The sequence below is a fragment of the Mastigoproctus giganteus genome, chromosome 8 (genome assembly GCF_048544385.1).
Source record: "Mastigoproctus giganteus isolate SK-2022 chromosome 8, ASM4854438v1, whole genome shotgun sequence".
In the NCBI taxonomy this organism is placed as follows: Eukaryota; Metazoa; Arthropoda; class Arachnida; order Uropygi; family Thelyphonidae; genus Mastigoproctus; species Mastigoproctus giganteus.
In genome coordinates this window covers 64,039,876-64,054,686 of record NC_143582.1, presented here as the reverse complement: position 1 = coordinate 64,054,686, position 14,811 = coordinate 64,039,876, and the positions used below count along the sequence as shown (strand labels likewise).

General features: G+C 37.9%; 1 protein-coding gene across 1 annotated transcript in view; it reads left to right on the top strand.

The window, feature by feature from the left end:
- The window catches only part of LOC150081576 (uncharacterized), a 302,450-nt gene that overhangs the window by 156,819 nt on the left and 130,820 nt on the right, over positions 1-14,811 (top strand). Inside the window, exon 14 of the mRNA XM_090380248.1 lies at positions 10,250-10,331. Coding sequence (XP_090236374.1) covers positions 10,250-10,331 — 82 coding nt within the window. The remainder of the gene's footprint in view (positions 1-10,249; positions 10,332-14,811) is intronic.

Sequence of the window (14,811 nt, the reverse complement as noted above, 5' to 3'; positions counted from 1 at the left end):
ACTTTCAAATTTAACCCTAAATCATTACTTTTTTTCAGCATTGTTCTGTACTTGTTAAGTAAATCCACAAATCTCTTATTCTTAAGGTCATTAGGCCTTTTGGCATCCATGTTCAAGAGCTGCTCAGAGAGCTGGACATCATGGTAGACAATGTTGCCCAGTCACCAAGGCAACCACTTCTACCCTGGCATGCTTGCTTACCATCATGCGACTTCTCCCTTAAAAAATGGAGTAAAACCATAACTCCATCTACTGTCTACCACCAACTCTACGCTGCCCTCCGGGCCGAATATTCCGACTTCTTGCCTGTCTTCACTGATGGCTCGAAGTCGGAGTTGTCTGTTGGATTTGCTGCTATCTTTCCAGGTCTTTCTATATCTGGAAAGATTCCCCAAGAATGCAGCATATATACAGCTGAGTTGTATGCTATAGAGTTAGCCTTGGACCACATTAAAACCCATAGGTATCAAAGGTGTATGGTGTACACTGACTCTCTAAGCACACTGCAGGCTTTATCGGGTGTGAGGTATAATCCTCATCCATTTGTGACCTGGATTCAGCAGACGCTCCACTCTCTGTCTGAGTGTTCTTTCGACATTCGTTTCTGCTGGATTCCAAGCCACATTGGGATTGTGTGAAATGAACTGGCAGATGTTGTGGGCAGGTCACTAGAACCCCACAACACTTAGTGCCTGTTAGTCCCCTATACAGACTACAAGTATTGTGCTACCCATGTATGGGTAGCACAATCTTGGCATGAGCAAGTCACAAACAAGCTCTATCAGATAAAGCCTGTAATCCGACATTGGCAGTCTAGTTGTTGTTGTTGTTATTTGGTTTTTAGGAGCATTAGCAACTAAGGCCATATTGCTCCCGGGATGTGCGGTGGTCATTCCCTGACCTTTCCGCATCCTCCGTATTTGGTGGTGACAGGCAGTCTAGTCTGTGCAGGAATCGCAGAGAGGAAGTTGTTTTAGCTTGCCTCCGCATAGGACACAGTCATCTTACACATGCATTTTTGCTGAGGTCAGATGACTGTCCTATGTGTGAGAACTGTGACACCTATTTAAGTATACGTCACATTTTAACCGAGTGTCCACGTTTTAGACACGAACGTGATTTTTATTTTACCGCTTTTAGTCATCTGGTTAAGCCTTATACACTCAGTCAGATTTTATCCGACAATGACAATGTGTCTGCTGTTTTTAGCTTTTTAAAATCAGTAAACCTTTTTACTCGTATTTAAAATTGAATTGTCATTTCTTTGTTGATACATTTTTTACTTTTATACCTTTTGTATCTCGACATGGTGGCCTAACTAATTAGGTCACTGAATGTTTTATCTTTTAATATATGACCTGGATTTGGCGTATTATAGCCTTAATTGCTGATGCGCCAATAAAACCCAAACCAAACCAAAGCCAAGGTGTACAACAGTGTCACCTTTTGTGCCCTTAAAAGATGATATCTGCTCTGCAGTGTCATCAACTTTTGCCCCTGGCAGACATACAATGCTTCTATCCTCCTATCCTTTTTGCATAATACAGGGTGATTCTAAATTATTGTTAGGGTTTCCATGGCCTATAATTTTCAAATTGGAAACAATCAAAAAAAGAGACAACTGGAAGACAACAATCTTCCAGTTGTCTCTCCTCTGGCAATGCCATACTCTCCGCATTGATGTCTGGGAGATATTAACAGCATTACTTCAAAATGGGACTGTTCAAAAGAAGACGATGTGCATACTTTGGTTTTTCGAAACCGAGTCCGTTATCACAACGCAATGTCATTACAGAATGCAGTATGGAAAAAATCCATCTTCAGATAATGCTATCCGACATTGGTTAAAGCAACTTGAAGAGAATGGTAGTGTTCTGCACCAAAAAGGAGCGCAAAGGCCGAGCACTTCGTAGGAAGATGTTGATCGAATCAACGAAGCGTTTTTTTCGACACCTAAAAAATCAACTAGAGAGCTTATTTGCAGTTAGGTATACCACAAACGACTGCTTGGAGGTTGTTCATAACTGCTTTCACTTCCATGCCTACAAACTGTAGATTGTGCAGGCATTAAAGCCTAACGATAAACCCTGCCGTTACCAATTTGCCCAATACATTTTGTCAAACGTCAATTACCTTTGGAGATGGAGGTTTAGTGATGATGCAACATTTTACATATCAGGGAGGGTAAATCATCATAACTGTAGAATATGTAGATTAGAAAACCGTCACACCATTCAAGAATTCGAAAGAGATAGTCCAAAGGTCAATGTCTGGTGTGCTTTGTCACGTTTGGAAGTTTGGGTCCCTTTTTCTTTGCAGGAAAAACAGTGACAGCAGTGACCTATCTGGACATGCTACAGCTGCATTTGTTACCCCAGTAGGAAAATCATTAGCAAAATGTGGTGCACCGCCACATTGAACTCTTATTGTCCGAGAATTTCTTGATATGCATTTCCTGGACTCTGAATTGGGCATGGTGGACTGATTCCATGGCCTCCGTGCTCACCCGATCTTACACCACTTGATTTCTTTCTGTGGGGATGTGTGAAGGATATTGTGTACAAGACCACTGTGACCTCCCTTGATGAACTGAAGCTCAGAATTGTTGCTGTGATCAAAACAGTTACACCGCAAATGCTGGAGAACACTTGGAGGGAAATTGAATATCGCTTGGACTTCTTACATGCCACGAAAGGTGTGCATGTTGAAGTTGTTTAGCATTCTGCAGCATTGATTCTATAGGTAATAAAGCTTTTTGAGGTACACTTTCATATTCTGTAAGCAGTTTTATCTTGTTGTTTTAGTTAGAAAATTATAGGCCACAGAAATCCCGACAATAATTTAGAATCACCCTGTATATTCCCCTTCTCCCTGACAATAGTCACCAACAATAACTACTTCCTGTGGGACCAGTTCATTCTGCCTTGGAGATTGCCACTGTGTTGATTGATGCACAGGAATGAGCTCTGGCGTTGAGTTGGGCAGCTGAGAGCTTGATGCACCCCTCATATTAATTTTTTCGAGGGCATATACCCTACACGTCAATGTTCTGATGGGTGATAGACACCCATCAGAACACTGAGTTGGTGCCTAATTACTTCAGTCTCTGCACCAAGCACACACAAATGTTCTTGCACTGCTTCTATTTAACAGCATCCAGTCACTGTGGAAGCAGTCCTTTTAAGGCTGAATTGATTGACATGACTCTCATGGTGAATTTCCTCCTATCATGTTTCGGCAGAATTGCACACACTTTCAGTTTTATTCCTAACTTGCAACCTTTTCTCAACCTTGCTCTGTACTTTTACAGTTAATAAAAACCTCAGATCTCCTACTTTTAATATCATTAGTGCCAAGTTGTACAACAATATCACCTTTTGTGGGCTCCGCATCATCTTCATTGATGATGCGGACCCCATGCTATGAATATGCTTGGCAGACATACTCTGGCCCTATTCCACTTGTCCTTTTTTGCACATTATGTTTCCTATTTCCCATGACAGTCAAGTTACCAGCCACAGCTACTTCTTCTGGGACCAGCCGACCGGGCTAGCCGAGTGGGTAAAGTACCTGCCCGGCAACCCAAAGGTCGCGGGTTCGATTCCCGCCTCGGGCTTGGATCAAAGTACTGCAAAAACCTTGGGAGGTGCAATATGGCCACAGAAGCCGATGTGCCAACAACTACCAAATCAAAAAAAAATCAAAATCAAAATCTTCTGGGACCAAGGATCTCTGCTGTGCAGAATGTGTGTGATACTGAGGCATAGACTTAAAAATTGGCCTCAGTGGCCAAGTACTTGATGGATCCCTCTCTTTTAATCCTTTGAGGGCATCAACCCTATTCTTCAACCTCTTGTACAATCCCATAAGAATGCTGAATTGGCATTTAATCTTCTCATGCTTCTTTGCAGTGAATGCACAGAGCCATTCCCTATGGCTGTACCATGTTCTGCTAAAAATGCAAAGGACTTAAATCAACAGCTCATGGCTGTTGATTTAAGTCCTTTGTTTTCCCTTAATGCTTGTTCTACTTTTCTTGTGTTAAATCTTCTTATGTCCTCTCTGAGTCTCTTTCTAATGGCTTTGCATAACTCAGTATACTCAATTTTCTCCTTGTCAGTGTTTATCTCGCTCTTCATTTCTCACCTTCGGTTCATCATGACAAGTGTTTCTTGACTAATTTTTTCTTCTTTGGATTTCTTTTTCCTTATAGGTTTCTTGGACTTTGACTTTCAGAAAGTTGTAATATTCCTCGTTGATATCTTGGTCCTGAGCAGTCTGCAGAAGCTCAAACCTGTTCTTAAGTTCCAGTACATGCAGCTTTTCCTCCTCTTCTGTTATCTCAACCTTTGTATTATTTACTCAAGTCAGTTTTTTCCTTTACTTTTCTACATCTATATCAAGTGTACATCTTACCATTCTGTGATCACTTCCAACATTTACCTTATTCAGGCTTCCTTGCACCCTATAACTAAGAATAATAATTTTGATATAACACAATGGCAGAAGTCAACTTTGCAAAGTTTTTAAACAACTTCAATTGGCAAGTAATGAACAAATTCCACAACTTAATGGGGGAAACACAAATAATAATCATAGTACTAAATTTAATTGAAAAGTTACAAAAAACAAAAATTTTAAGCAATAAAGAAAGTTCTATTTAGTAGATCCCGAAAAAGTGTTGCACTCCAGATAATCTCGGCAGCAAGCCGACAGTTGATTCCACAGAAAAGATCTTAAAAATGTCTGACCCTATTATAATTACCTTTTTGTGAAAAGAAAATTCCTCCCCTTTACACTTGTCAGTGTTCAATGACTCAATATTCAGTACTCGATATTCAGTAATCACTACCCCTTTAAAGGTTTCTTTATTAATTGAAGATTCTTAATGCATGAAAAGTTACTGCTTATAATCAAATCAATAGTATTGCCTTCTCTTGTTGCTTCTCTAACATGTTCATGTAGAAAGTAGTCATCCAAAAAATCTAGAAATGTTTTACTACTGAGAGAGTCGACAACCCATGAATTCGAATTGATATCTAGAAAGTTAAAATTCCCCTTCATAAGTTATTCTCAGTTTTCTACCCGACTCTATATATCTGTATACTTTTCATTATACAGCAGGCCCCCGTTATAACGCAGTTTGCTTTATGCTGATTCGTTATAACGCTGTTCTTATATTATAACCCATATCGGACTATAACGCTGTCACAGATCACTATAACGCTTTTTTACAGATTGCATTTTTGGCGTATTTAACGAAATCATTTCATTTGATGGAGTCGATAGCTTGAAAATGAATAGCAAAACAGCATTAAAACATTTCCCACGCCGACTTGAGAAATTTTTCCACCCTCGGTGCAATTTTCTCGCACGCTAATTTAATTGCAGTACAGTAACTTGTTACGTAGTTCCGAGATCAACAATTTAAAAAATTGGTCGAGTATATTGCTTGTGATATTTGCGTTAGCCGCCGTAGCCTAGTGGTCAGGCACGTGGGTGCATAAGTATACGTGCCTTGAGTGACCGGGGTTCAAGCCCGTGACTGCTGAATACGGTGCTGTTTCTTCTATTCTCTCTACCTTGTGAACTCCTCTGACTGTTTGGTCATCCCGGAGTATAAACAGAAAATTTATTTATTTATTATATGCATTTATCCGAAGTCTAGTCATCACTCAGTACAGTATTAGACATGGTGTGTAACGGACAGTTTACTCGAACATTGTATCATAATTAATGCAACCAACGCAGTTACATTTTTGAAGAGTTAATAATGGCGGATAAGAATGAAAAAGCAACAACGTCTGGACGCAGTACGAAGACTATAAATGTAAGATAAAAACTGAATTTGAAAATTAAATTAGACGTTTTGAAGCGAATCGATTCCGGTCAACGACATGCGGATGTATGCCATAATTTAGGACTTGCAAGTTTAACTGAACAATTATAAAAAAATAAAGAATTAATTATTTATTTTTTTATAATTGTTCCACTGCAAGCAACTAGGGCTAGGCCGACTATTAGGATTGAAATGGAAAGACATTAACCAATTTTATTGAAGATAATATCCAATACAGAATTCAGTTAAGTTAAATGTTACAAAAAAAAAAAAAAAAAAAAAAAGAGAGAAAGAAATTAGCCAATATGATGACCTGAAGAAAAGTCACCTAAAAAAAAAAAAAAAAAGTGGAACCATTTAAAACTGGTAAGGGGATAGATTTAAAATCTAGGGAGAAGCTGCAAGTGCAGATCAAGGACCCAAAACTTTCAAAAAAGAACTTGTTAGAATTATTGAAGAGGGATATTATGTGTTATACTTCTCAACAAGTTTATAACATTAATGAAGCAGGACTTTTGTGGAAATGAATGTCTAAAAGAAGTTTCATATTGAAAGAAGAAAAAAAACATGCCAGGTTTCAAAGCGGCAAAGGATCGGTTGACTTTATTGTTGGGTGGTAATTAAACTGCGGGGGATTTAAAATTAATACCCCTTTTAGTTTATTTGCAAGAGGACCAAAGTTCAACCCAAAATTGGCACATTTTTCATGATTAAATTTATCAATTAAATTAAATCAATTTAGATCAATTAAATTCATGATTTTAATTGGAATTTTAAGTTTAATTTTGATACGTAAGTAGTTACCACTAATATTTTATATTTTATTTTATAAGAATATTTTATATGTACAAATATTTGAATATTAAATATTTTGACCGATATTTGTGCATCTTTTCACTACCGTTTATTATTGATTAGGAAATATCCTATGGCACCGACCGCAACTTACAAATACATATTTTACCTTATGGGAATTAGGCACTCGCTTAGTGCAGATTCACTTAGCGCTCTGTTTGTCCGGAACGAATTATCAGTGTTAAGTGGGGGTCACCTGTACTTATCATAGTAACTTTGTCTATAACAGGCTCCGACTCTCATTTTTGTTTTCCCACTATTTTGCACACCATTCTGACTTAATATTACCCTGCCAACCTGTGTCTACTAGTTTTACTGTTTTTTAATCCATGTGCTTTCTTAGCAGAAGCATCACTTGCTGCCATCATGTTTATGTTTTCTATATACATCATAATTACTATATTTGAATTCTGCATACCCACATTTTAACAAAAGTGTGTAATACTGACACACTTTTGTTAAACTTATGATGTCGGCATTTGACGACTTAACTGGTACTTCAAACTCATTAGAATTATTTGCTATACTAGAATTAATGTATAGCCTGTATGTATCTGTTTCTGTTTTTTAGTAGCTCTTATATAGTTATGCTTGCTACATGTTCAAATCTACATGTTATCATAAAATACAGCAAAATGCTTGTAAATAGCTGTAGTTGTAAATTCTTCTTTTCTCTGAAGTATGAATATTTTATTTTGTTAAAAGTTTAATTGGTAAAATAACTGCCAACTGATGAGCAGAAGCAAGAGTGACAGCACTATGAAGATGCCATTACTTGATTGGTAGCAAATTGATAGTATAAGGCACTTAAAAACTTCCATGATTTATGAATAAAAGAGCCTTAAATGTTTTCTAATTTGTACATTATTTTGATAATTGTTGGCAAAAATTATGCCGAAAAGATTTTAAATCAATGTGAAGCTAATATGATTTGACTACAATAGTTTCTCTCATTTGAATTTCTGTTTTCATAAGGTTAATGAATAGTAAATTTTCAAAGTTCCCAAATGATGTCATTTTTATCCTTTTTTTAGCCCCTTACTTTAAGATCTTTTTGTTCTTACTTTAAGATAAGGTATCAAAGTTTTTTTGATACCTTATCTTATTGTGAGCCAAGAAAGAAATTTTAAACTTTTGCTATTAACATTTTACTAATTTTGTGTTTAAGTTAGTGGTAGAAATAATATCTTGGTTGTATTGTAGTAATTAGAGTATAGTTACTTTCATATGTACATCACTTTTCCTTAGTTGTGCTAAACTGAGGTGCGCAAAGAGTTAAAAATTCTTGTGTTGAGCACTTATTTGTTATGTTGTTGATATACTAATCATGTAGCTTATACAGATATTTAATTTAAAAATAGACAGCATTAGAATTAGTAGAGGTATACGATGCAAGAAAGCAAGCTTATGCAGCATCAGCCAAAAAAAAAAGCTCTGATTTCACCCCTCCGTTTATTCCAAATACCTGTCCAGCTCAGCCTTAAATTTATTTAGGCTATCAACTTCCACAACAAAAGATGGAAGTCTGTTCCACCAATCAACTACCCCGCTGGCTGAAGGCAAACTTCCTCACATCTTTCCTACAACTGTCTTTCCTCAATTTGAATTTATGCCCTCTCAGGTGATTATTCTGAGCAAGAGGAAGAATCTCATTGGCATTGAGCATGCTCAAACCATTAAAGGCTTTATACACCTCAATCAGATCACCTCGCCGGTGCCTAGTCTCCAAACACTGTAATCTACAAAACTTTAGCCTTTCTTCGTAAGGGCAACCCTTTGTTCCAATCTTGTTGCCCTTCTCTGTACTTGTTATGGATATCTCACTTTACCTCTTATTTTACGACAACCTATTTTCTCAGATCATTGAACAGTTAAAGGCCCCAATTTGCTATAAATTGAAATATCTGTTAGGAACAAGAACCTGCTTCATTTGGTCTTTGGTAACATTTGAAATTTTATTTTCTTTTTTGTAGAAATCTCCACTTCTTTTAGGCATATTAGGGGGTAAAATTTTGCGAATAGGTGATTTGCAAATGATTTTAACAACTATTAAAATGATGATAAGAGGATATTACAGGATAAATGCAAATATTTTGGCAGTGTGCTAACAAGTAATTTCAATAGGAACAATTTCAATTTCAATAGGAATTTCAACACAGCAATTTCAATAGGAAAGGTAGCATTTGGAGAGAGGCAATGAATATTTACCAGACGAATGGATATTGAGTTAAAGAAGAGGTTAGTGAAATGGTTTGCATATAATGGATATTGTTAAATGTTTTATATGTAATGGCTAATGAGTTAAAGAAATGTTTAGTTAAATGTAATGGCTAATGAGTTAAAGAAATGTTTAGTTAAATGTAATGGCTAATGAGTTAAAGAAATGTTTAGTTAAATGTTTTGTATGGAACATCATACTTTATAGGACTGAAGCAAGAAATAGGAATATTAGAATTAAAGTTTTGAAATGTTGGTGTTGAAGGAGAGGCGAAAGAGTGCAGTGGGCAAATGGGATTAAAAATAAGGAAGTAATTGAAGAGAGTGGGAAAAAAATAGAAGTATGATAAATAGCTATAAGGAAAGGGAGAAAAAAATGGATTGAACAACCACCCCAGTTTAAGTTTGGGTGGAGACACAGGTAATGTTGATAATAAATAAATAAAGGTGGGTGATGATGAGCCTCTCTAATTTAACTGCACGTGTTTAATTTCAATTTGATAGTTAATGGATACCTTTGGGCTGAAGGAGAGGGACAGGGAAAAATGGAAGTACAGTGAATTCTCTCTTGAACCTATTATTTTGCCCAGAGCATATGATGATTTTCTTTACGGAACTTGTACTTATTTATGAGTTTATAAAACTACATTTTTTTGGTTTGGTTCATTAAAATTTATCTATTACTTTTATACAGCTAATGTTCTTCAGTAAGCTTTAACATCCTTTTATATAATGCACAGTAACTAAATTACAATCCGTTGTAAAAAAAAAATGCCTTTAAAACCTGGAAGAAAGTAATAGATGCTTAATTGGTAAAATGCCTCTGAGACAATAGAGTACACTGGTGCCTCCATAGCCAGGTGGGAAGGAGCAGCAGTGCTTAGCACACACACACACACTTCTTGATTAGACCGGGGTTCGAGCCCGTCACCGCCAAATACGGAGGATGCGGAAAGGTCAGGGAATGACCACCGCATATTCCCGGAGCAATATGGCCTTAGTTGCCAATGCTCCTAAAAACTAAATAACAACAACAACAATAGAGTACACCTAATATTTTCAAATATTTGATACCTGGATGTATTTAAAATGCTTGTTAAAAATATCTCGTGGCATATTATCAAATATAGATTATGACTTCGTGCATCCTGAGGAATTTCTAAACAAATCAAGTACAGATTGACTTTTCTGTGATTCATTCTTAAAAATATGCTTCATTCTAAAAAATGCATGCACACAGAATTTCTTTTTTCACAATATTGAGTAAGTATATATAACTGTTCAATATATAATTTGTATAAATATAACTGTTCAATATATAATTTGTAACTTTTGCAGCCTTCTCATGCTGAAAAAATGAATTATCACAACGTGAAGAAGATGATGAGTGAGTTAAGCAAAGCAAGAAAAGAATTAAAAAGTATGTTTATATTAATCATTATTTCTTCTTTGTACCCTAAATTTTGTATTTTAACAAGTGTACAAAGTAACCCCACCCCTTTTTACATAGTTATAAGTAGTGAAAGATTAATTCAACGATACTAGCTATATAAGCAGAAAGGCCTGTATGCTCTGGATTCATATTAATATTAATAAATTATTGTGCCAAAACAGAGCAAAAACAGAAGAAAAAGAAAATGACAGATTGCAGTTAAAAATACATGTAATGTTACGTAAAGATATGTTTTTGTTCACACGAACAAAACTGCGATTACTAGGGTTTAAGACAGATCTTGCAAGGTGCAGCTAACCCACCATTGCCCTAGATAGGTGGGATCTACAGGACCATGACCATGCACAGTAATGACTCTGCCTCGGCCGCCCCGAACCTATCACAACAGATTTCTAGAGTCTTAAAGGCTCATGGGATAAAGTGCTTACAACTCCCAGACAGGAAGTTGTGATCCCTTGTCTGGAGAGTAAAAACATCAGTCCCCCCCCCTGCTGCAGAGGGGATTAGTCTATCTATTTCCTGCCATAACTGCACTGGCTGCTACGTTGTGGAAACTGGCAGGAGGTTCAGTAGCGTGTTTCTGAACACGAAAAACCACATCCTTTTAGCAGATGTGGAGCACTCAGCCATTTCTGAGCACTTCTGGTCAACCCAGCATGACACCACGATATCATGATTAATGATTGGTCCTGCTATTACCATTGCCGCACCTGGTTGGAGTCACTGCACGTCTCATGCTGTAGCAATTCCTTTAACCAAAACAGAGGATGTTGTGTCCATCCCATTACTCAGACAGCCATCCTCTTGGCTGACAAATTTTGGCATTTACAACATTCCCAGGCATTACAGCTTACAACTACAAGCTTTCTAGTTCCACCCACTGGCTGAAGGCAAATTTCCACACATCTATCCTTTCTTAATTTGAATTTATGCTCCCTTAGGTTCGTAATCTGAACAAGTGGAAGGATCTCACCAGAATTCAGCGTGCTCAACCCATTCAAGGCCTTATACACCTCAATCAGATCACCGCACAGGTGCCTAGTCTCCAGCCATTGCAATTTGCAGAACTTAAGCCTCTCTTGGTAAGAGGATCCCTTTATTCCCCACACCAATTTTGTTGCTCTTCTCTATACACGCTCAAGTAAATCTACATCCTTCCTAAAATGAGGCCTCCAGACCTGTACGCAGTACTCAAGGCGTAACCTGACCAGTGCCTTATACAAAGGGACAATCACCTCCTTCTCCCTGCTAGCAAAATTCCTATATATCATTGACAAAACCCCATGACCTGCCCTGGCAGCCTGTCTGCATTGCTCAGAAAACTTCATATCTGACTTCACAATTACTCCCAGGTCTTTTTCATTTTCTACCACCTTAAGTGTAGTGCCGCACAGTTGATACGTTTCTCTGGGGTTACTTCTACCCATATGCAGTACTTTGCATTTGTCAAGGTTAAACTTCAGTTGCCACTTCTTAGCCCATCTGCCCAAATTATCTAGATCCTGTTGCAGTAGCACACTGCCATTACTGTCATTAATAACCCTTCCAACCTTTGTATCATCTGCAAACTTCGACATTAAGCCTGATATACCTTCATCAATATCATTGATAAATATACAAAACAACAGTGGAGCTAACACCGAACCCTGTGGGACTCCACTAATAACATTAGTCAACAAAGAGCAGCACCCATTGATTACCACCCTCTGTCTTCTCCCACTCAACCATCCTTTTATCCATTGTAGCAACTTACCCTTAATACCATTCTGTTCCAAATTGTACAGTAGTCTTCCATGCACAACAGTGTCAAAAGCTTTCCTGAAATCCAATTATATGATATCAAAATTATTTTTTGCATCCAGTTCCTTTGTAACCACATCATACTATCCTATCAGATTTGTCAGACAAGACTTTCCCTTAACAAACCCATGCTGTGTCTGAATTATTGTTGCAGTCTTGTCTAGATGATCCTGCAATGCATCTTTAACCAGTGACTCCATTATTTTACCCGGAACAGAAGTTAAACTAACTAGTCTGTAATTACTCATGTCACCCTTCGATCCCCCCCCTTGTGAATTGGGGATACATTTGCACATCTCCAGTCCGTGGGAACCTCCCCTGAGTCCAATGATGCTCTCATAATTATGGCTAAGGGTCTCCTTTAATATAACTGGATAGATCCCATCCACCCCAGGTGCTTTTCTTATGTTTAACTTAAACAATTTCTCCTCCACTTTGCTCTCAGTTATTACAAAATCATTAAGTATCCTGCTACAATTTGATAATCTTCTGCCATTTTCAAACCTTAAAAATTCCTCATGTGTGAATGTAGATGCAAAATACTCATTCAGTTTGTTTGCTATCTGAGCAGGATCATCAACATTCGAACCATCGATGTCAAGTGGACCAATCAGATTCATCCCCTTTCTTTTAGAGTTTATATAAGTAAAGAAATCCGTGCTGTTTTTCTTAGCATCTTTTGCCAAGGATTTCTCGTAATCTGCCTTCGCCTGCCTAACCTCTTTTGTGACCTGATTACAGACTAGCTTATATCTGCCATAGGCTTCTGAGTCGCTTGATAATTAGTTCTCATTAGTTCTCATTATCTACTCATAACTTCAATAGATAACCATTTTGGCCTAAACTCTGAACAATATTTCTTAATAGGTATGAAACGTTTAGTAGCATCCACGATTAATTCCTTGAATGCTTCCTACTTAGAATTTACTGTTGGTAACATCGTCAGTTGATCCCACTGTACAGAATTTAAAAACTGTCGGAGACCACTGTACTCAGCCTTACGGAAGCAAAAACCCTTCCTTTACCCCTGATGGTAATTAAATCTTAAATAAATCCCACATCAGTACACTGTGATCATGCCACCTAGAGGTTCCTTTATCTGCAAATTCTTAAAACAAGAATGATCACTGCTGATAACCAGGTCAAGAGTGTTACTTTCTGTGGTTGCCTCTCGACCATGCTGCTGCAGAAAACAATCATCCAATAAATCTACAAAAGTCTGACTAGTGTGTGAGTGACCAATCCACAAGTTCCAGTCAATATCTGGGAACTTAAAATCCAACATTATAAGACATTCCGATTTACTAGCCCACTCTAATTTCTCTGTACAATTGTTGATTGTACTCATTCGAGTCATTAGGCCTATAACATATTCCTACTCTTATTTTTGCTGTCGCATTGCATATTTCACACCAAACTGACTCAACAGTGTATGTTGAGTCCGTATCAATTGGATGCACTTCTTTTGATTTTATGTTTTTCTTAATTAACAGCATAACACCTCCTCCCTTTCTATCCTATCTATCCTTTCTGTACACATTGTACTCCCCAAATTTCAGTTCAGCATTCCTTATATCTGTGTGACACCACGTCTCTGCTATCCCAACAATATCCGCCTTTGATGTCTTGACCAACACTTCAAATTCATCAAATTTATTTACTATACTTCTAGCATTGGTATACATGCAAGTATACATGCTCCCATTCCTAGTTACCCAGCACATCCCATATACCCACCTATTTCAGGATGACTGCCATTCGTTCCTGAAACCCCCAACACCTCTCACTCCAGGTTGCTACTTATTCTAATAAAAGTTGTGCAAGAATCACCTTCACCTCTGCCTACGGCTGCTGTTAATCTATTAGTCCTTGCATCCCCCCAAGCTATCAGTTTTCCGACTCACCTAACACTGCCTCTATAGCATCGGCAAATATTCTTGCACCCTCTCTATTTAAGTGTATCCCATCCCTGTAGAAGCAGTCTCTCCTGTTAACAAGTACAGTCCAGGCTGAAAAAAATTCTATCCCTTGAGCATTGCACAATCTTTCCAGGGCCGAATTGATCAACAAGGTTCTCATCATATACTCCCTTCTATTGTGTCTGGGCAGAATTGCAGACACTTTCAAATTCAACCCTAATTCTCGGCTTTTGTTCAACAGTGACCTGTACTTGTTAAGTAATTCTGCCAGTCTCCTACTATTAATATTATTAGTGCCAACGTGTACAACTATATCACCTTTTTGTGCCCTTAAAAGATGATATCCGCTCTACAACGTCATTAACCTTTGCCTCTGGCAGACATGCCCTGGTCCTGTTCCACCTATCCTTTTTACAAAGCATATTCCCCATTTCCCTGACAATAGAGTCACCAACAACTACTAGTTCCTGTGGGACCAGCGCATTCTGCCTTGGGGAGTTGCCGCTGTGTTGTGTGATGACCAAGTGCAAGCTCTGGTGTTGATGTGAGCAGCTGAGAACCTGATGGGCCCCTCAATTTATATCTTTCGAGGGCATCCACCCTGTTCTTCAAACTCTCATATAGGCCCATAACAACGCTGAGTTGTCGCCTGATTTCCTTACACTCCTTACATCGCGCGCACACAAAGACATCCCCCATGGCAATATCATGTTCCGTTCCAGAGAGTT